Source organism: Corapipo altera, unplaced genomic scaffold, assembly GCF_003945725.1.
Source record: "Corapipo altera isolate COAL_440 unplaced genomic scaffold, ASM394572v1 45, whole genome shotgun sequence".
Lineage (NCBI taxonomy): Eukaryota > Metazoa > Chordata > Aves > Passeriformes > Pipridae > Corapipo > Corapipo altera.
The window spans coordinates 1,114,850-1,136,642 of record NW_020884877.1 but is presented as its reverse complement, the minus strand read 5'-3'; the positions used below and the strand labels follow the sequence as shown (position 1 = coordinate 1,136,642).

The 21,793-nt window shown below is 41.1% G+C and overlaps 1 protein-coding gene across 2 annotated transcripts in view; it reads left to right on the top strand.

Moving 5' to 3' along the window:
• ERBB4 (erb-b2 receptor tyrosine kinase 4) overlaps positions 1-21,793 on the top strand; it is a 599,687-nt gene that overhangs the window by 386,126 nt on the left and 191,768 nt on the right. For both annotated transcript variants that reach the window (XM_027636902.1, XM_027636901.1), the window contains exon 4: positions 19,190-19,324. In XM_027636902.1, coding sequence (XP_027492703.1) covers positions 19,190-19,324 — 135 coding nt within the window. The remainder of the gene's footprint in view (positions 1-19,189; positions 19,325-21,793) is intronic.

The window sequence follows — 21,793 nt, the reverse complement described above, 5'->3', positions numbered from 1 at the left end:
GTGATAATGGAATGGATTGAAGATCTTCCTGTGCCAAAAGGAGAACACACTCACTTTGCAGAATGAGTGTATGCAAGATAAAAATGGAATATCTTACGGGTTTTGAGTTTTGTTTTGCTTCACTTTATTACCTAAAACCCTTTAGTCCTTAATAAATAGGTATGGCATCTGATCCAGCTGTCTGTAGAAACTAGGAATCAATGTGAGCTTCATTCTGGAACTGCATCCAAGAGACCTGTGAGGAGAGGTAGCAGTGTTTGTGTGGTGAGCTGGTAACCCCTGTGTTACCAGCAGGGAAGGAGAAACTGGGTCTTTTAGTATTGACCAGATTATTGACTCCTGCATCCAGGTTATGTTTCAGGGACATCAGATTTTATCTCAGCCTTTTAGAGCCAACACTCTGCATCAGTTGAGGAAAAGGCACCTTCCACAAAACACAGAGACTGCACACAGTGCTTCTGCATGAGCCAAGGGAGGTGGGTGCCTCAGTCATTTGTGTCTCTGCTCCCACTGCGGGAAATGTAGGGAGTGGCAGAAGGGCTTGAGCAACACAGCAACGCTGGCTGAGTACCTCTTAGCTGGCATCTGGCAGCAGAGTGATGGCAAGAAAAGAAGCAAATGAGATCAAACAGCCGATTCTGTTGCATGTCCATATATTTATGGCAGATTACAGGAAGGGGAGGTGTCAGAGTTTAAATCCTTTGGATTTTCCCTCTCCACGTAGTATAAATGTAGAGTGTTTCGGAACTCCGAGGTGCCTGCACAACTGCCCTTTTCTCTCCCTCTTTCGTTTTGGTAGATGGGTGTTGTTTACGCTTGCAGATATAAATAAACTGAAGAAAAGTGTAACAACTGATTTGAAAGGCTTAGTTGTCATATTTGATTTACATATTTGATAAAAGGCATGAGTTTGCATCCTTTGAACAGTATACTTTTAGTAGGGCTTATGAAGTTTTGGGGTTTTTTTGGGGATTTTGGATGGGTTTTTTTGAGCAGTGGTATTTACTCTCTGAATATAGCAGAGCACTAGGTTATGAATACAGCCAGGAATTGATCCAAAAATTTATGAAGGAAGCAACATAGGCATATATGAGTGCATTACTTTCATTCCAGCAATAGTGACATCTTAACCTGCAGAGGTTTTGGTGGAGGCTCCAAAACACTGGGTGTTTCTTCATTTTGTTGTGATTTCTCCATTAGTTTTCAATTACAACCTCTGGCACTTTGACAAATGCCTTCTCTTTGCTGCTCCAGAGAGCAGGCATAGCCCTCAAGATCTTGGCAACACAAGAAAAGGGACTTGTGACACATTCTAGAGCCAAGGGCATCATATCTGTACCAAGGTTATTACTACAATATGAATCCCATATAGAAGTAAAACTTTGGAAAAGGCCACTTGCCTGCTTTTACCAAAAATGGGCATTTAAGCCCATACCTTAGGCTGCTGTCCTAAATAAACCAGCACTTGTGTCTTCTCATGTCATTTTACATCCCCAACAACTTTTAAATTAGATCAAGTCCATTTATCTTTCTATTACTTGCTTAGAATTTTTAGAGCAATGATTTTTCATTCTTCTCAGACAGCTGAGTTGGAATGGACTTTTGAAGGATGATGGCCCTGTCAGTGATGGAGAAATATGGAGTGTCAGGGTATGATGAAGTATCTTCTAGTTAGTCCAGCTTTCTCTGTGGGAAGCTGGCAAAAGGCCAATTGCAATAAGCCCTGGAAAAATTCCTGAGTGAGAGCCTGCAGCTCCACCAGTGCCCCTGAACATTCCCACTGCTCAGAAGGGGCACCGTGCTAGTGTGTCAGCAGGTGTGGCTTAAAACCTATCAGGAATGAAAATATTGCTGCTCTTCCAGAACTGTGGGTGTCCAAAGTGGTCAGAAACGTGCATTAAGAGAATTTGAAGTCACTGAGAAAAGGGGACAGTTTCCAGTGACCTCATTTTGACACATTTGCCAACTGATTGCCACAAAATAGTCAGCAACAGCTTTTATGGAGAGAGAACTAAAATCTTCTGTAAGTTTCATGTCCCAAAAACTTGCAAACTCCGTGGACTGATCATCAACCAAGTTGGCTTTTTAACTATTGTGTGCGTAAAGAGATGAAATCCCTATAAAATGAGCCACATTTAGTAAACAGAGACACAACTGAAATCAAAACAAATCAGCTCTTTTGTGGTGTAATAACATGCTACCTAGACCCTTTCTAGGTTTTCCTTCTTGATTATAGGCGTTATCTGCTTCATTAATTTAAGTACTGTTATTGTATCAATCAAGTACTTTGCCAGTTTCTAATTACCAGGCTGAAAGCTGAGTCACAAAGTTATCTTGGCGAAGAAACAGTTTAGGAATGACAGTTATTTGGGTATTAATTTATTTTACTGAAGGCTTTGATTACTTTAAAATCTGCATGAGTTTCTTGTATTTTTATTTGGCTTTTTGTGCATTTGATTGCCCTTTAAATAGGTCACTCCATTTTGTACTAGTAACTAATATATTAATAATATACATGAGCACTGATACATTTCAGCAAATAAAGACTTCAGTGGTGATAGAAATATTTTTGAGTGACCCAACATTTTATATTTCTTTCCAATGAAAATATTATAAAGAGCATTTCAGTCAAATTAACACAATAGATATTTCTAGAGAAGGTATCAATAAAACCATTGCAGTGGAGTTAAATCTAGTTGTGATTTGAAGGATATGGTGACTGCTCCTCCTGATCATGGTCCTTGGTGGAAACTCTCATAGGCCCAAATAGGCAGTGAGAGACATTTCAGGTCATCCACTTGGATTTTTCTGGTTTTAAGTAATAGTTAAGCTCTTTTTATGCAGGAATTCACATGTGCAAACAATCACAGCAAATAAATGAAAACACTTGAGAGCTACAGCAAAACATGTTTGTAGCCTTCGAGAAATCTCACTTGCATGGAGAGTGAAGAAATTCAAAGTCTAAAAGTTAATTTTTCATGCAAGAGAACATGGGTAAGTTTCATTACAAGTTTCACCTCTTATACATTACAATTACTTAGTACCACTCAAATGCCATACTCAGGCCTAAATATTTACTGTAATAATTTGTATAATTAGGCCAGGCTTTGGTTTTTATAGTTTTTAGTACAGTACTATGTAAGAAAATGGTATGTATTTTATTTAGAAAGGTGCTGACACATATGCAGGGTTTTCTAGCAATTCATCCAGTCATAAGCACAATGAAGCAACAAACAAATGTTTGTCCTGAAGTCAGTATATCTTTCTGCAAATACAGAGCAAGGTTAAAAGTTAAGACTTTTCTCTCTTTCCTATGTGTTTTTCAAGGATGAGAGAGGAACGTAGAAGACAAACATGATATCATCTTGTCCAGTTTGTGCCATGCCTCCTGTCTATCCCAACAGGCTCTACCAAAGAACCTGGAGATACATTCATCCTAAGCAAGGCTCGGTGTAACCCGTAGCAGTGGGAAGCTCATGAAAGCCCCCAGGGCAGGTCTGCACTATTTGAGGCTGCTTTTTAGTTCAGTGTCTTACTTGCTCAGGCGAAGAGTATTGGTTATTTAATGAACAGATCAAAATTATAGGAAAAAGTTCTGAAGGAAAGAACAGCATGTTTTTGGTATCCCTTATGTATCTACTTTGGCTTCGCTGCATCCAGGATACTTGCATTGAATTAATTTCTGAGCTAGGTATTAGTGGAATAATAATAATACAGTCTAGTATACCTCAGAGGAAAAGAACTGCATCTTGAAGTTGCCTGTATGGAAAATAGTTCTGTATTTTGTGGAATAATGGCACATGCCGCTGATAAGCAAAATTCCCCTTCATCAGTGGGATGTGGGATCATAATTTTCTGATAGGCACAGTCAGTTTGTGTATCTGTGTTCATAACTGATTGATAGCCTACTATAACAGCTGTAGCAAGGGAAACGCTTTTGCCTATGGTGACTGTTCTTTATTGGATTTTTAAGTTACAAATTTAATAAATCTCAGTTTTAATTAACAAAGTAAATATAAAACTGAGTTATGAATTTAAGGGGAAAATGCACAGGACCCCCATGACTGCACAAAAGATCTGGGGTTTTTTTTTCAGCCTTGAGACATGTTTAGTCTTCTGTTTATTCTTGCCTGGCAAGAAACATTTCATATGCTAGGAAAGGTTAATTATTCCGGAAAAGAAATCAAAATCACCAAAGAAAAAAAATCTTTAATTTTTAATTATAGGTAGTTGTTTATCATCCAAGGTTGTTCTCCTGTGTATTTGATGTGTGGCCATATTCTCCTTCTGTCTTATGGTAATTGAGTGTAGTGAGTACCTTTGTATTTTCTTCTTAGCTGAGATTTCTTTAGCTGCCTCCAAGTCCCTAATATGCTGTATGGTAGGTTTAATTTTAATTTACAGTATGGGTGCTACTGAGGCCCGCTGGCACTGCCCTTTTGAAGGAGGTGAGTCCAAGTCTCCACAGGGCACACTGAGAGTTAGATGCAAATAAGAACTGCCAAGACTTCTGTTTTCTGTCTAGTCTGCAAGAGAAGTAAAGTAGAGGGTAATCCTCAGTAAGACAAAGTTACTGATCACTGTGTGGTCCAGAGAGAGTGGGCAGCATTCAGGAGAGTTCATTTGGCTGCAGTGCTTGTCTCCAGTGGAGTACATGCTGTACTTGGGTGAAGCAGCTGGTATTTTAGTGTGTGCATTCCTCTGTTGAACCAGCTATGACCTCTGTGTCAGATTTAGGCAACTGAACAGAAAATTAAGGTTCAAATTTGTTTGGATTTATATCAACTCTTCCATAACTCAGCAGCAGGTGAAGAAGAGCAGGTGCAAGAGAGGTGTCAACACCTATGGCAGGGTCCATTGGGTCTTAGAGCCAATTCGGAGCTATATTTTGCATCCTAGAATGGTAAAAGTGTGAATCCATGGACCACAGAGTGGCTGCTGGAGCCTTGGGCACTTTGTCCCTCTTGTGACAAGTGCTGGCAGGCAGTCAAGGACATTTTCTCTTTTGTTGGTGTTGTGGGAAGGGGCAAGGCTGGAGCCAGCTCAGCCTGAGCTGACACTCACACTGGTGCAGTGCTTCACCAGGCTTGAGGAGGGAGAGGAGCCTGAGTTGAGTGTGATGATCCAAAGTCCTGCTATTGCCCAATTCTTCCTTTCCCAGTGGTCCAGCCTACCCCCTAACAGATAGTTTCACACAAGGCAAATTCATAAGAGAGATGGATGCAGTGGGAGATGATGTTTTTCTGCTCTTACATGTCCTCAGCTGGGATGCTGCTCTGGTTCCTGCTCTGGAGCACTGTGCAGTGCTGCATGCTAGGCTTGAGCACTGAACCCCATCCTAAAGAATATGCTTCTTCTTGTCAAACCATGGTATTTCCTTAGGAAAGGGGGAGGTGGAATTTTGCTTGTTATATGCAAAAATTCCTTAGCAATCCTAAGCTCCCCTGGAAAGCATCTGGAAGCTTTTGAGTGAAAAATAACCAAACATCTAAAAACTGCAGACCAAAACTAGCAACACACATGCACCCTGTGCAGTGCCCTAGTGGGAGTTTTGTTGGACCATTGAAGGGTATTAAGTTAGAAGGGTGCTGAGACAGGCAACTGACGCAGTTAAATAGCAGGAAAATTTTGCATGCAAAAAAAAGAAGTGCCTTAGCCCCAAACCTGTAATTAAGTCCATAATTACCATCATGGTTTTAAACATATGTTGGTCCAATTCATCTGAGAGTACTCGCTCTTTCCAAAATGTGAACGTACCAGCACTGTCATTTCCAGAGATCAACTCAGACACATTTCTGGCCCTGCATGAGATACCTCTTGCTCTGGTACGCCATCACAGCTTCGTAACATGTTACAAGTTTTAGTAATTTCCCACTTGGAAATTACTAAAGGAGAGGAGAGGAATTTGTTTGGTTTGTTGCAGGCTGTGATTCGTGCTAATGAAGACCAAGGTTGAATTTTATCCTGTGCTTTCTGGAGCCTTATTTACCTCCTTCCTCCCCTACTGGGTTAAGAGGAAAGGGGGGTGGAGATGGTCCTGCAAACTGCAGCAGGGTGGGAGTATGCCATGTGACCTGTTGGTGGGGATGCCCAGTGATATTTTACCACCAGTCTTGGGTCCTGGTGGGATTTCTCCACAAGAAATCTCTGCTTCTGTCTACAGAGATGCTGGGTGCTCAGGGGATTGTCCCTTCCTAGTGATTTATGGATGTTTCCGTTTGACATATGGATCATTCCTAGAACCTTTTTGTAAGAATTTAATTCTAAAATAGTGTAAAACTTGGGCAGAAAGGAAAGGGCAAGATTCTAATGTATGTTAAAAAGTGAAGGACAGTGAATAATGGGCTTAAAACCCTGGATCAGATTTTGCTCATGCTGCAGCACTCAGCTCAGTTGCCCTTTCCCATCTCTTCCCTGCAGAGTGCTCGTGGAGTTACCTGCCTTCGCTCTGTCCTCTTCTCTGATGTGCTCTGCAGCACCAGGATCCCCCAAATTCCTGTGGGGCCCCTTGCCCTGTAGGAGTGGGAACCTTCATTTGAGTTTGCAGTGGGAACATGACAGCTTTTGATACTCCATCAGTGATGGAGTTTAACAAGCTGTGACACTGCTAGGCTTTGGCTACCTTCTGCAGCCTAGGCAACAGGCAGTGATGGGCAAGGTGGGACAGGCAGGGAGGCCCTGAGTGAGCCCTGAAGCCAGGAGACGGCCAGAAGAGAGCAGAGAGCTGACATACAGGGAGATATGGGATGGGAAAGAGGAAATCTTCTTAGAAATGTAGGGAAGCCCCAGGGAGCAGCTTGTTGTAACCCCCTAAGTTTGTCAGACCTCTAGAGATGGGCTGAAAGAGGAGACCAGCTTTGCTGGGAGAGAGCCTCGAAGAAGGTGTGGGGAGGAATGTTTGGGAGCCATTTTGTTTTCCTTTCATGTCACTGTGTCTATGAAATTGGTTAGTTCATCTGAGCACCCAACCAGGCACTCCGTGGGTGGGGAGCTGTGTCTGGGAGACTGCCTAATAAATTCCACAGGCTTTTTATTTTCTTTATTTTCATTTAAACATTGACATCACATCTCATTACCTTCCTTTGGCTGTAATTAGCAATCCTGTGGAATTAAGAACCATTAAATTCCTTGAGACTTCAGCCTTGGGAATTTGCCCAGAGGCACAAAGCTTACAGGCCTTTACAAGGCTTGACTTTCCTGGAGTCTTCTCCCCCTCCCTGCTTCATCCAGGCCTTTGTAAAAAGGAACCATCTTTTCGATTTTGCTAATTAATTGCTCTTGACAACGAACAGATGTTTTGTAGCCTTTGAAGACCAGGCATAGCCAGGTATATAACTTCTGCAGCCTTACAATGCCTGCCTATGCAATTTGAGCAAGGACACCTGAAACTCAAGAGAAAGACAAACTATTAAAGCCAAATAAAGAGTTATAATAACTAAGAAGAATACCACCCCCTATATTGGATAGGATGAATATACCCATCCTTTTACCAACATTTTTCCAGTTCTGGAGCATAGCATTCAGTGGACTGAGAAAAAAAATTATCATTCAGGGTATCTCTTATGATAATTTATTTATTTATTTATTTACTTAGACATTGTGATCCTAAAAGGCAGTGGTTAGAAAAGCCACAAAGGTAACCGTGGGCAATGCAGGGGCAGAGATTCAGGCTTGAACCGTACTGAGTCAAGCCCTTAAGCCAGGAGAACATCGGCTTTGGTTCACCCTCAGTAACTGTTTGCAGCCCATGAACTGTTTGAGTGATTTCTCTCTCTTGTATAGGGTTTTTTGGGAAGTTCTTTGGCAAAAAAATTACCAAGACTTGTAAGAATAGCAGTTAGTACAGCAGAACTGGTGGGTCGGGGCACTTGCTCTTCCCTCTGTTGTCTACATTATTAAAAACGATCTCACTGAAATAAATCCCATCAATCAGTGCCAGCTGTAGTTTAGCGAGAGCGTGGACAAGGACAAACTGCGCTTTTACTGCCTGCAGACAGGAACTGTTTGGACTGGTTTAACTGAAAAGCTGGAAGCAAACTGATCTTTTTTCCAGGAAGAAAGTGTATTCTGGTATCAAATATGACAAGGAAGGCAACCCTCGCTCCTGCCAAGGTTGCATGGGTGCAGAGCAGAAACGGGTTAGGAAATGTGACGAGTGAGAGCCATGTGTGTCCTATTAATGGAGACAGAGGTCTCACTGCAGTTTAACTTACATGTCACGCCAGGCCACAGCATCACTCCTGATATACTGGATCATAACTGGGAGCAGTTTGGGTCCAATGAACTTCATCAGCTGCCAAAAGAAAGAGGTGTTCTTGAGAGAACGTTTGCGACCATGTTGGTTACCATCAAAACATTGATTGAAAGAAAGAAGAGGGTGTTTTCATTGTGGCTTTCAAAAAGCCACAATGTAGGATGAGATGATGTTAAAATTAGGATTGGTAGGAGATGAGAAGGGCTCGTATTTAGAGTGTGCAGAACAACTGGGGAACACATGAGGAGAGTGATGGTGGTCTTAAAACAGTGAGTGGACTAAACCGTAAGTACCACTTCTGCTTAGGATCTTTTCACCCATTGCTTTAGCTCCCACTATCCAAAGTGGTTATTTTGTCATGAATTCACATGTGCTTATTTGCCTCACCTGAGCATCTGCTTTGAGGTAAATGGTTAGGGAAAATTGGACTGAATTCTGGATTTTTGTTACAGAGCAGCCACATTTTAGTTGTTGCTACTGTTTCACTATTAACTTGTGACAGATGCAAAGAAAACAGGCATAATTAAGGTCAAAAAGGTGTGGTCAAACATGGTGATCAGAGAAGGCATGTGAGTTTTGGGGATGGAGAATGGTTAGGAGGAACATGCTAGCTGTGTTTCCACAGGGCCTGCAGCTCAACAGCATGGACAGGTTCCCTGACATTCCATCAGATTTGAAACCCGATTTAAATGTGCGTGCAAAAGCAAGAAGCTTTTGTCAGAAGAACTGACAGTGACCTCTTAGCAATTATAGTGGTTAAAATGGAAAAAAATATGAGTTGGGAGAGTTGAGGCTCAGGTCTTATCAAACTCATGAATTTACAAAGAAGGCCTTACAGATTGCTGTGATTTAACATTGATGTTCCTCACTTTACAGGCCTTCTTTTGACTATCTGGCTGTTCCCAGCTACAGCACTAGGAGGGTAAATGCAGTCCAAGGTCCTTATGGCTCATAAGATCCACAGTCACTTCAGAAATTTCTGTGTGAGAGGAGGATTTTCAGCATGTCATTTGCACAGTTTCAGCAGAGGAGAGCCAGGGAAAAGCAGAGGCACTTCCCACCTCAAGACAAATTTCAATTAAAATTCCCCTTCGAAGAGTTGACACTGTGTCTCAGGGGAGGTTAACAACATGGCATAGAAATGTGAGAGCACACTTGAACAGGTCCCATATAGAAATGTTAAGCTCAGCGGGCACAGGTTCCTCTTTTGAGCCCAGAGAAAAGATTAGTTGGGTTATGCAATTGCTGGAGCTGGCATAAACCAGCTGCATGCCAATTACTAGCCTGTATGCAAATACTTGTACTGAAACTCAGGATGCAGCTGGACGTGGATCTGGGCACCCTTCCAGGATTATTCCAAGCCACATTATGACAGTTTTGAAAGAGAAGGGCTCTATGGAGCCAGTAATTTTTTACAGCCTTTCAGAAAATGGAGGAAATTACCACTACAGCCAGATATTAACTATTTTTTTCAAAGAGGGAAGGAATTTCTGCATGCTGATGCCAATCAGGATGTACTTGAGGCACTTGCACTCCAAGACAGAAGGCCATCAGTCTGTTTGCCAAGTTTAAGACCTGAGTGCCAGATGTGCTTGGGATAGAAAGCAGGCTGCTTGGTTTGTCAGTGACTGTAGGAAAAGAATTGAAAAATACGCCACCAGATAATACCAGAGCTGAAGCTCCTGGGGATGCTGCAGGGAAGCCCTGCTGCATTCAGATGCCCCCAGACTACTAAGGTTTCTGTTCCTGTTGCTGCTTGACTTCCATGTGAAAAGCACACTTGGAAAGTGTGCAGCAGTGATGGCAAGCAAACTGCCATGCAACATTTACTCATATGAAAAGCTGATGCCAGGAGAACAGGGACATTGTAGTCTCACAGTTACTTATCTCAGCAGATGGAAAAGATAAATTGAGAGCTGCCACCAGCAGACATGAAACATTACAAGTTTGATCAAAATATTATATAGTAAATGTTCTGACAAGGAGAGGGGTTTAAAATGCTTGTGTCTGTCTTGGCAACACAAAAGCAAATCAGTCAAAGTATATAGCCTCATCCTGTGTAGAGAAATGAGATGAATATCCTGTGAAGAGAGAACTTTGTAAAAACTTTAGGGGAAAAATAAAAATAAGTTCTCTCAGTGCTGTTTCTCAAATTTGGCCCACATAGATTATAGGAAATGTAAGATAGTCTTCAGTGGAGAGCTGGAATCCTTAAGGGTTCAGTTTGGCTCAGTGGACCATATACCTATTAGGTGGCTCTGAGCACCAGCTTCCACTTTTTCTTTCTTGGAGTAGGACTCTCTCTTCACTGCCTCCCCATATTTCTTCAGACTCCCTTGATTGTTGGCTGCCTGCCCTTGGTATCAGGGAAGGAAGAAAGTAGGATGAGTCTTTGTTGTAACAGTGGGACAGTAAGGTGTAGGTCCCTGATCCTTACACCAGGACTCAGAGGCAGCAAAACAGCTGGTCAGAGGTGAAGGAGGATGGTTGAAGAATCCATCTGTGATTTGACCACCAGGACACCTTGACTGGTGGTTCTCTGTAGAGTTTGTGGGTGAATCTGCAGCCAGTGGAAGTGCCCTGGAGGTACTAGGAAACTCTTCTGGAAGCCACTCACTTTGCTATAGGGCTGGCAAATAAACGTACTGCCCCTCAGAAGCAGAAACCATTCATCTGGAGAAATGCTTCAATCGCAGCAAAAGTTCTAGACAAATTATGAGGAAAAATGAACATTGAGCTATCATGATGAGTCAGGAATCATTGCTTGTTTGTGTATCAGCTATGTAACCTGCTAGAGGGCATAGGTAACATTTCAAGAGGGCAAAGTTACACTGAGGTCTATTCAGTCTTTACTGAACAAATTTGGAAGATGCCTCATGCAGAAAACAAGGGCTGTGTTGTGAAAGGCAAGTGCTGATACAGCTGCTTTGGGTCATTACACCAGATTGTGTCCTACAGGATGCTCATTATTAAAGATGCTCATTATTAAAGATAAACAGACAGCAGAAATAAATTCCAGTACTGGAGTATCCATCAGAATCTCCAGGCTTTCTGGGGCCTGCTGGGACACTAGGAGACTTTGCTCCATTGGTGCACCCAAGTGTGTGACATGTCATCTCCCCTTCTGCACCTTCTGTGAACGGGGCAGAGAAGAGATTTGTTTTGGATGCAGAAGTTTTAGTGACTTTTGTATAATCAGATGCTGTGCACTCTTGCTGAAGTCCATACTCAGAGGTATGACTTTTTTGGAACAGCTGAAAGGTAAGACACTCCCAAGGTGTGCGGTAGGAGGACTCTCTGAAGAGGCACACACCAGCACCCTCCAGAAACACCTCATCCCTTCATGAACACACCATCACTGGTAACTGGGATGCAGGTGTTCCCATCAGGGAGGCCTGTGATGTTTGAATATTAAGTCGTGGCTCCTGTGAATGAAATGAATGCTCGTTTCTGGCTGTTGGCTTATTGCTGCTCTTATTGAGCTCAAGAGTGTGTGTCTTCTGGGGTGAGCCAGCAATGTGTCACGCTCTCTTTAGACAGTAATTTGAAACTCATCAATGATTCATTGCAATGACTTAAATGAATACAATTTTCTTTTTGCTACCAAAAAATCAAAAGATTGAAGGGCAGCAGTTTTTCTCATGCTGAAAACTGTAATGGTTCTAAGTCCAGACGTCCCTTTGCATGAAATGGGGGACAGAGAGAGTGAAATAGGTTCTGTATTTCAAATACTGTAGCATTTCTTTATACATGCATGTGATGTGCTTTTAAATATGTTATCTTCCAGATATGTGTTTTATAGTAGCATTTGTCAGTAGATAAAATTTTAAAATTAGGTATGCTTCCATAAAAATTTAGAGAATGAATTGTTTATGGAGTGTTATAAGTACTGTGGTAGTAGATGATTAATAATCATAGGAGGACAAAATAATTTGGGTTGGAAGGGATACCTGGAGGTCATCCGGTCCAATCTTCTCTCAGAGCAGGACTAACTTCACACAAGGATCGGGTTGTTCATTGTTTATTAAAATCTCTAGCAGTGGAGACAGCACCAGTTTTCTGGTCAGTCTGCTTCTGTGCTTAACCACACTCTTGTTGTGAAGAATATTTTTGTGATCAATGTTGCAGCTTGTGCCTGTTGCTTCTTGTTCTTAGGCTGTGCACTTCCAAGAAGTCTGTGTTCCCCTATAGTGTTCCTTTAGGTAGAGGCAGGCTGTGATTAGGGGTCCCCCCTCCTCAGTCAGCGCTTCTTCAGGGTAGACAAGCCCAGGTCCTCTCACCTCTCATGTGACAAGTCTACCAGCTTCTATCATAGTGGTCCTTCTTTGGACTCTCTAGCACCACCTGTGTGGTGCTAGGGTGCCCAAAATGGACCCAGTGCTTCAGATGCATCTTCATGAGTACCCGGCAGTCACCTCCTCACCTGCTGGCTCTGCACCCACTGTGTAATCACCCTTCAGCATTGCATGGGTGCACTGCTGATCGATGTCCACCTTACCGCCCACAAGCACAGCCACAACCTCTTCTGCATCTCTTCCTGATTTGGAGAAACCCACAGGAAGCCCCTTGGATTGCTACAATGTTAGGGTTTAAATCTGTTAATCTACCTGTCACTCCATAAATTCTATTAAGTAAACAGTAACTCAGGCACTTGGCTTCTAACACTGGGGTCAGAATTTGACTGGACAAAGTGAGGCAATTAGCATCTCCTCCTGAAAATTAATATCCCTGTAACAGAGCTAATATATTACAGGAAAGCTCCTCACCTGCAAAGTCAACAGGGTCAAACAGCTTTGAAAAGCCTGTGATGGGAAAAGAAAGAAACAAATAAGATGGGTAACTGTGAACAGGTACCACTGCTCCTGCAGTTAACCGTCTGCAAAGGAAATGGTGGAGCTGAGGCTGGTCATACAGCATTGTGTCAACCCTGTTGTTATTTAACATCAAGATATGTAATACTGAAGGCAGGTGTGTGGTTAACAAAAGTACAGTTGGTTGGAATCAGTGCACCTTTTTATCTTCCCTCATCAAAGCAGAATAATTGTTGCAGAGCAGGAAGCCTCCTCCAGAGTGAAGGGGATGATTTAAATGCAAACATGGGCCAACACACTTTGAGGAATCAAGATCCAAGTAGGCAGAATCTTCTGTGGTCGTTACAAGTTGGGTTAAATGGAGAAACCACTAAAACAAGTGAATCTAGCGGGATTAGGGAGAGAGACCGTTTCCTTTAGCACAAGCCAAGTGTGTTGAGTTAAGAAAATAAAACAATTATGCTTCAGAATAGGACTATTTTTGGTGAAAAGAAGCACATCTTAAATTGAGCTTATACCCAACTGTTTTCTTTCCTTTTGGATGGGTGAAGGAGTTTTGTGTTACTTGCTTGGCTCAGCTGCTTCTACGCTCTTCCACAGTATTTTGGATCACTTTCTCCATGCACTGAACCCTTTGGGACTTTGTAGCTGCATTTTGTGCCCAGTTGCCTCAGTAACTGCTCAGGGTGCAGGGTGAAATGGGGCCCATTGCTTTGGAGTGTTCACCACAAGGGGCTGGGATAATTTGCACTGTTGTTTGCTTTTATAACGTAACCAGCTAAATGACTTGGTGTCTTATTTTAATAAGGTTGTGAGAAGGAGGAATTCAAGGCGTGCACAGACAGAGAAATAATCTGAACAGGTACATGCCTTCTTTGAGTTGGTTTAATGTGACTGAACCTGTTCATGAAACAGATATTCCCTTTAGAGAGATGACTAAAAAAAGTGTGGCCTGGAGTCTGTTGTCCTTTAATGAAGGAGCTAAATGACTTGCAAGGATCCTGTGAGCCCATCTTCACACATATTTGAGGGGAAAAGAGTACCCCATTGAACTCAGTGAAAGGTAATCAAATGACACTGTTTTTGTTTAAGCAGCAAAATAGGGAGCTAGGATTGGAAGATTTATGCTCAGGTTCTACAATCCAGTGCCATTAGTTATTGAGCAGTTAGAAGCACAGACCCACAGGCTGCACATAACACTGATTGCTTTTGATAGAAATAAAGAATATCTTGCTGTTACCATCGAGCCTTTAAACTGACTTCTAGCTAATGACCCAAATAATCTTTACTTGAAATTGTGTAATTGAGATCGAAGGCTGTCTGGGGCTTCTAGCTGGGACACGGATTCCACATCCATGAGCTTTTGAGTGTGGTCATTGAGCTGAAATGGAGAAGGTTAAAACTCTCATTTTCATTACCCAGCTCCCCCCATCTCCCAATACAAATGTGACATTTCAATTTTACACAGTCCAACTCTTCTTAAATCATCTGTATAAAAACTTGAGATCTTGATTGATGATGGATGAGCTATTGTCTCCTAAAGCACCCAGTTCTCATTACCCTTTAAGACAGAGCTTATTAATGATGGACCTGAAGTGCTTTCCCAGTGGGTCATCAGCAGTCAGCTATTCTGAGAGATCAAAAGACTTGGTTTGGCATGAAATTTCCAGACCAAAGCTGTTTTTGGATAGTGCATTCAGCATCTTGGGTGAAATATGAGAGTGTTTTGGGAGTGCTACAGTGTCAGACAACAGATGCCCATCACCTAGGTGCTGATAGTGAAGATGCAGCACTGTCATCCTGCAAAGGTGCTTCAGCTCTAATGAGGCTGACCTTGGAAATTAAGGTATTATCAGCATGTGTGTACAGGATATACCTGTATGTGGTGTAGTATAAAGGACAGCTGTTTCCTTAGCAGTCAATCAGCTTGGAAGGTGTAAGATATCTTCTGGTTTGGTTTTGGAGTGGTTACAGTGGACATGCCCAATAGTTTTTCCTAATTAACTCCCTCCCCCCTCTCTGCCCACTTCAGAGCTAGTTCTCTTCCCTCTCACTGTGCCTTCTTCCAGTTTATCATGCCAGCTGGCTTCATAGCACCAGAGAAGAGCTTTTAATTTGCAACCTTAAATAGCAATAGCCCTTTTATAACCAGTTTTATACCGATTTTAGAAACAGATTCTACAGCTAAATAGATGTTTACAGCCCCCATTGCATATAAACACAAACGAATAACTTTTACTTCAGGGTACATTGCAGAATGTGAACATGTTTTTTCAATTTAATCCACATTAGAAATTAGATAACAGACCATGAGGGATTACACTGTACACAAGAAAAAGTCAGCTGAAGAAAATGACCTTTTAACAGATGGAAGAAGGAAAGTGGTTTCCATCTTGGATCTAAGCAGACACCACCCTTGCAGAGCCAGTGTCCCTTTGCCTTATTTACAGTGATCTTAAGCTTTGGTAGCTGGTAAAGTGTTTTCACTGACTGCAATCAAACTGATCCCGAGCCCCTTTTCGAACTTGACAGACTAAGTATAAATTGTGTGACATACCTATTTGTGTTCCCTGGCACTTTGTGGACAGTGGGAGATACTTGTGGTTTTGGGTAGCAAGAGACTGTACGTTTCCATTTCTCCTGTTTTATTGTATGGTAGGTTACCCAAGTTCTGTGGGAATGGTTCATAAGGCTAATGAAAGTAAGAAAATAGCAGCTGTAACAAATAATATGCTTCTGATATAGCTTTCTGAATCAATAACCCTTTAAGAGAATTTTGAAAATATGTAGATGTAAGTTCCCCACAATCATTTGACAGCAATAAGCAAAATGACAGGAGCCAGTGGGAAGTGCATTTGCTGATTTATTTTCGTATATCTTTGTTTACAGAATTATACTGCTTTTAAGCCAGTATAGCAGCTCTAATAAGGACAATCATAAGATTTTGCATTCCCTTCAGAATCAAATGGAGAAGAACTTGGTGCTGCTTCTTTGCTCAGGGCACAGGTTCAGCCCTGGAGCCGAAATGGGAGATAATGGTACTCTAAAGTACGGCCATCCTTACCTTATAGGAAGGCGTGCAAAGTTGTCTGACACCTTTAGGAACTTTTTACCCACTGAAAACTGGTGGGTCTTGTGCTTGAAAATGCCCTTTTGTAACTCTGTGTCCCTGAGCAATGAAGGTGACACTTGCTGCCAGTGCAGGGCTGACGGTGTTTCGGGCAGCAGTTGTAGAGCCCAGTGTTCTGCCTGCTGTCCCAGGCAGCAGGGTTGTTTTGGAACTAGTGATTTTCCAATGTCACAAAAAATTGTTTTAGAGGACAAAAATACTCTCCCCAAAAGGTATTTAAAATGTATTTCACTGTGAGCAGTCCTTTTTAGTGCTTCTTAGGCAGGAAGAGGCTTCTTTCTTCACAAAATTCACTTCAGGACTTTTTGTTCTCTCTTCTGCTCCAGCCGTGGAAAAAGTTCACTAAAGAGGTACCTCATGTGTTGCACACAGGAGAAGAAACCTCTTTCTGCCTGGCTTCCTTTGCTAGCTCTCCTATGCAGGCAGAGATCCTTCCTTTCTCCTCCTGTCAATTCTTTAACTTTATCTCTCACTTTCAGGGCTGTAAATTAAAATGAGATGATGACTTTATGATGATGAGTTCATTATACAGTAACTCTATTGTATATTGATTACATTTGTGCTTCATTTGCTTAACATGTAACAGGGTTTATTAGGTCTTCCCAGGCATTGTTCTTGCTAAAAGAGGGCAGAGAAGTGCAAAATGCATCTGAGTTTAAGTCACTGAAGCCAATGCATCTGTGCTGATTTACACATACCGAGGAGTCAGCATAAAGAAAATTAAGATAGCAGGCTGGAACGGGAGGGTAGAATGGAAATGAGTCTGGATCCCAGAGAGCAGGAAGAGTCAAGCACAAGTACTTTAAAAATCGTACTAAACTTTGAACTCAGGATTACTTAATATCCGCAAGAGCCCACCTTTGGTATTATTATTCTGGTTTATTAGTGCCTCAGCACATGAATAGACCTGTAAACTTTAATCCTGTCCCCTGTGAAAAATGGTACAGTGCAAGGCAAATGCAGATACTGCATCACATTTTTGGGAAAGAGCACCAGGAACAATGCTTATTATTCAGTGATGTGGCAAGGCAGAGCATTTTCTGTGTTTACTTTTAGTAAATCACAGTGAAAGCTGTCAGCTTCCCTTAAAGTACAGGGGGGACACTTTCGGGTTACTTTTATGCTGAAAAGTCTTTCTCCACAAATTGAAACTATTAGAATTACTTTCAGATTGAGGTCCTGCCTGCTATACAAGAATGCATGAAAGTTACTAGCAGAAAGAAAACTTTGATAATTACTGTCATGAGTGAAGGCTCTGAAACCCAGAAATGATTCCAGCTTAGGTGTACCAATTGATGGAGGAACTATGTGGAATCATGTGGAAGTATTTAAGAAGCTACAAATGCAGATTTTACAGATCTTCATGGCTTGTTACATGTTATTTTTCATCAAAATCTAGGCCATAATAGATTAGCTAATCCAGTATAGCTAGAATAACACAGAAAAATCATCACTAGTCATGTTTTCAAGTCCCACCTTTTCCCCAGAGCAGAATTGCTAACAGATGCTGTATGTTTTTTTTCAGGGATCATAAGAATATCATACAGACAGATCATTGCTATATCTCTAATCCAGATTCCTTTCTGTATAAGATTATTATTGTTGTTTTCATTTTAAGATCCTTTTCAATGAAAAGCCAAGCTTTTAAACCAGAGGTTTCTAAGAAATACTAATACTGATTAATATGGTGGAAAGATGTATTTACAGATGACCCTTTATTTAATACATTCTTTGTTCAGGCTGCCTCCTCTACATGCTGTGGCCTGTAAACTTGGAAATTTAAAATAAATAAATAAATAAATGCAGTATTCCTTCCTTGTTGTTTGTTAACATTAGCATTCCCACTACAGCTTTTAAAGGTTTTCCTGGGAGATGAGGGCTATCAGATGACCTTAATCATTGCTACCCTAGTCAAGAATTATTCTTAATGTCTCTGTGAGCAGTGACACTCCTGGCTGTACAGCACCACTTAATGTCATTCTAAGGTGTCATTAGTAACTAACCTTCAACATTTCTTTGCTGAGGCTTGAATCTGTGGCTCTAAGCGGTGCCAAAGGTTTTAACTGCATAGCTCCTGTTAGTTTTAATGAAAGTCACATGGATTGTCCTCTGCTTTGTAAATAGGAGAGCCAGGTTAAGTAGAGAAATTGTGAATTTGAACAAGAGTTTAGAGGGTAAAAAGCCAAGATATTGCTTCAGAGGAAACCCTGATGCTACAACCAACAACTGTAAGATCATTTTCATGTTGAGATTTGACAAATCAAGTCTTTAGAGACAGGGTAACAAAGCATTTTTTAAAACAAATTCATATAAACACAAAAATTAAAAAAAACCAAACAAACAACAAAACACACAAAAACTCAGAATGCAAAAAAACCCTCAAAGCTTCTATCTGCTCAGAAACCATCTCCCTTCAACATAAAGCTTCCAGCAAGGCACGTCAATGGCAGTTTTGGGTCATAGTATTGAGGTGTGGATCATTGCTACTGTGTATTTGGGTATTTTGGATCAAGCAGCACAGGCTTATCATTAAATATGCTTTTCCAGACATTGTGATGACTGGACCCTTCTCTTGTACTGTGGGCTCAGTGGAGGACATTATTATAAGTTGTAAGCATTTCTGTGTATTTATTAAATACAGTATAGTGTGGTTGATTGCTCATTTTTTTTTAAGCAATTTAAGTGTTAAAGGTTATTTTACCCACAAATAACAGAACTATTCCATACATGATCACACTGGAACAACAGGTAAGCCCAGTTTAGCAGCTGTATGACTTGTCTTCATCAGGTTTCTTTTGCATGTAAATAAAGGGTTCCTCTTTACAAATACTCTAAGCGACTTGCCCTCCAGTTTTCAGAGTATGAAGTGAGATTACAGTTAGAATTTTTTGCATTTAAATTTCACGTCCTCTCTCCAGCACACAGAGCAGCAATAGATTCAATCAGCTGTCTGTCTAAAGTCTTACAAGTATCTTCTCTTGTTCTTTTATGCAGAAATACTGAATGGAGGGGTGTATGTTGGCCAGAACAAATTCCTTTGCTTCGCAGACACCATTCATTGGCAGGATATCGTGCGTAACCCCTGGGCCTCCAACTTCACCTTGGTTCCAACGAATGGCAGCTCAGGATGTAAGTACTCCTTTTATTCTTAGCATTGTCATCCACTCAGCATGAAACAGTATAAATATGGCCACAAGTTTTCCCTGATCCTCTGTTATGGAGAACTGTGTTTATAAATTTTCCCTTCATTGTTCCCTGCATTCTTCTGTGTCTGTACATGGCTTGGAGGACCACTTAGTCTCATCTTAAAAACACTGTGTCTGTAGAGAGTATTTGTGAACATCACAGATCTTCTGAACTTTCTCTCATCTACTTCCTCTCTTCTGCACATTCTTTTTTCTGTGTATTGCTAAAGCCACTGTGCTACTGTGGAAGCACAGATGTTATTGTTTGCTTTGCATTTGTTCCTGCTGCTCAGGCAGGAACCTTGAATTGCAATGGTCTATCTATGGCATCATAACTATGTGCTGGAGTAAGCAGCTTGCTGGTACAAGCTCATCAATATTTTGACTTTAGATGAGAAATGAACCTCAAAGAAATAGTTATCCTGTTGTCTTTTGTGTATATCCCTGAAGAAAGAGAGAGAATTTGGAAAGGCTGTGGTGCTCTTCACAATATAGCCAATAAGTCTCTGGTTTTATTACATTCTCTTTATTTTAGTGCTTTCGATTCCAAACATGAAATATCTGTGTACTTTGATTAATTTGTTTGATCCATTTATCTATTTTCCTTCCCTAGAGTTATTCACCTTCAGTAGTATTATGATGATTCTTATGATTCTTGCAGCGATGCTGAATTCTAGTGAACGGTGATGACAGTGATACAGAGCATTTAAGTAAAATGTTCTGTAATGTAGTAAAGTGCATTCAGAATGAATACTGTGCTATTAAACAGTACCCTCAGGATGTATCAACATTGAAATTTAGATATAGGCTGGGAAGAAGTTTATATCAGATGTCAGAAGTGACACCACAGCAGACACATTGTTCTGAACATTCCCAATATAGGGGCGTTCTGGATTGTTTACCATATGAGAAGGTGTCCCTCAAGGATGTTTAAATGATCGGTGTCCTCTTTAGCTTTCACTACAGCCAAGGAAAAACTTGATTGTATGTTGGGAACTCATGAAAAATAAAAAAGGTTGAGACTCTAGACAAAGACCATTTGACAAGTACCCATAATTTCAAAGCAGCGACGTATTTTTAACCAGGTGCTTTGTGTTGTAACAGATTTTATATAAGGCTGACTTGCTTTTGTATATCTCACTGTTACCCTCAAAACCAGAGCACAGCTACTTGAGATAAGGCTTCCTCCAGGAGCCTGCCAAACTGCACTGCTCCTTGATGTTCCAGCTCGGGATCTGAGGCTCATCTTGTCTGCCTTCTGGCTGGAAACTTGACACATTTGTAAATGCAGCCAGCTATCTTATTTGCATGTTAAAAAACCCTCATCACTGGTGATGATCAGTTCTAGGCAGAATTGATAAAACCTTTGAAGGTGAGGGAATGCCTATATCCTTTTATGAGTCATTACTTCAAGGAAAAGACTCTGTTCTTACTCATTTGTTCTGTTACTGGGTTTTCTTTTAACCTTTGCCAGTTCTTCAAGACAAATGCTTCTGCGACACCAAGGTAATAAGCTTTTTTAAAAAAAGCAACCAACATCAACACTACCTTTTTTCACTAATGCAAGTTTTACTGGTGACTCCGGAGGAACCAGAACTGAGTACTTTTGGAATCACACCCCGAAAGCAAAGAAGGCAAATATTAGCTCCCACAGCAAGACGAAAGGATGTATGTACCCAAGTTCAGTTTTCTTCAAACATTTTTTGGTTCCTTTTGAATTGTTTTCAGACATAGGGAAGGAGCAATTCATGCTTTTCCATTTGTTCCTGATCAATGTGATAAACATCATTATGTCAGTGATGATTGAAAACTGCATCCCAAAGCAGCTTTAGTAAGATAGCCAGTCATATTTTTCCTTACTTGGGATGAAGTGGTGCACAGTTGGGCTATATTTAATTTAGTAAACATCAGTCTTCTCCAAGAAACTAGATTCCATCTCAGTATTATTCATGAGTCCTGTGAAATTTGATTAAATTAGCTGATCAAAACCATTTCTGTCTTCACAGCTTATGTAAGTGAAAATCTAAACCCCAGTATACAGAAAGCCAACCAATGGCTAAAACGGTTTAACAAGGATGTTAAGGCTTTGGGAAACAAAGAACCCACAATCTAAAATAGCCTATAATTGAATACCTGTCTGTGGGGGGTGCACATGTGTTTTAGGCACACACATACAACTTGGAGAAATGCACATTGAATTATAACCTTAGGATGGAAATCAGTATAGAATATAATTAAATGAGGTATATACTTCTCAATTTTGGCTCATATGTCACTTTTCATAGTCTGCTGGGCTGTGTGGGTGCTTGCTGTGCCCAGCCTTGCTAGTTTTCATTTTTTCACATTAAAATCAATGCTGCAAATGATGCCCACTGTGTAACAGTCTTTGGTTCCTTTCTGCATAGACTGTGAC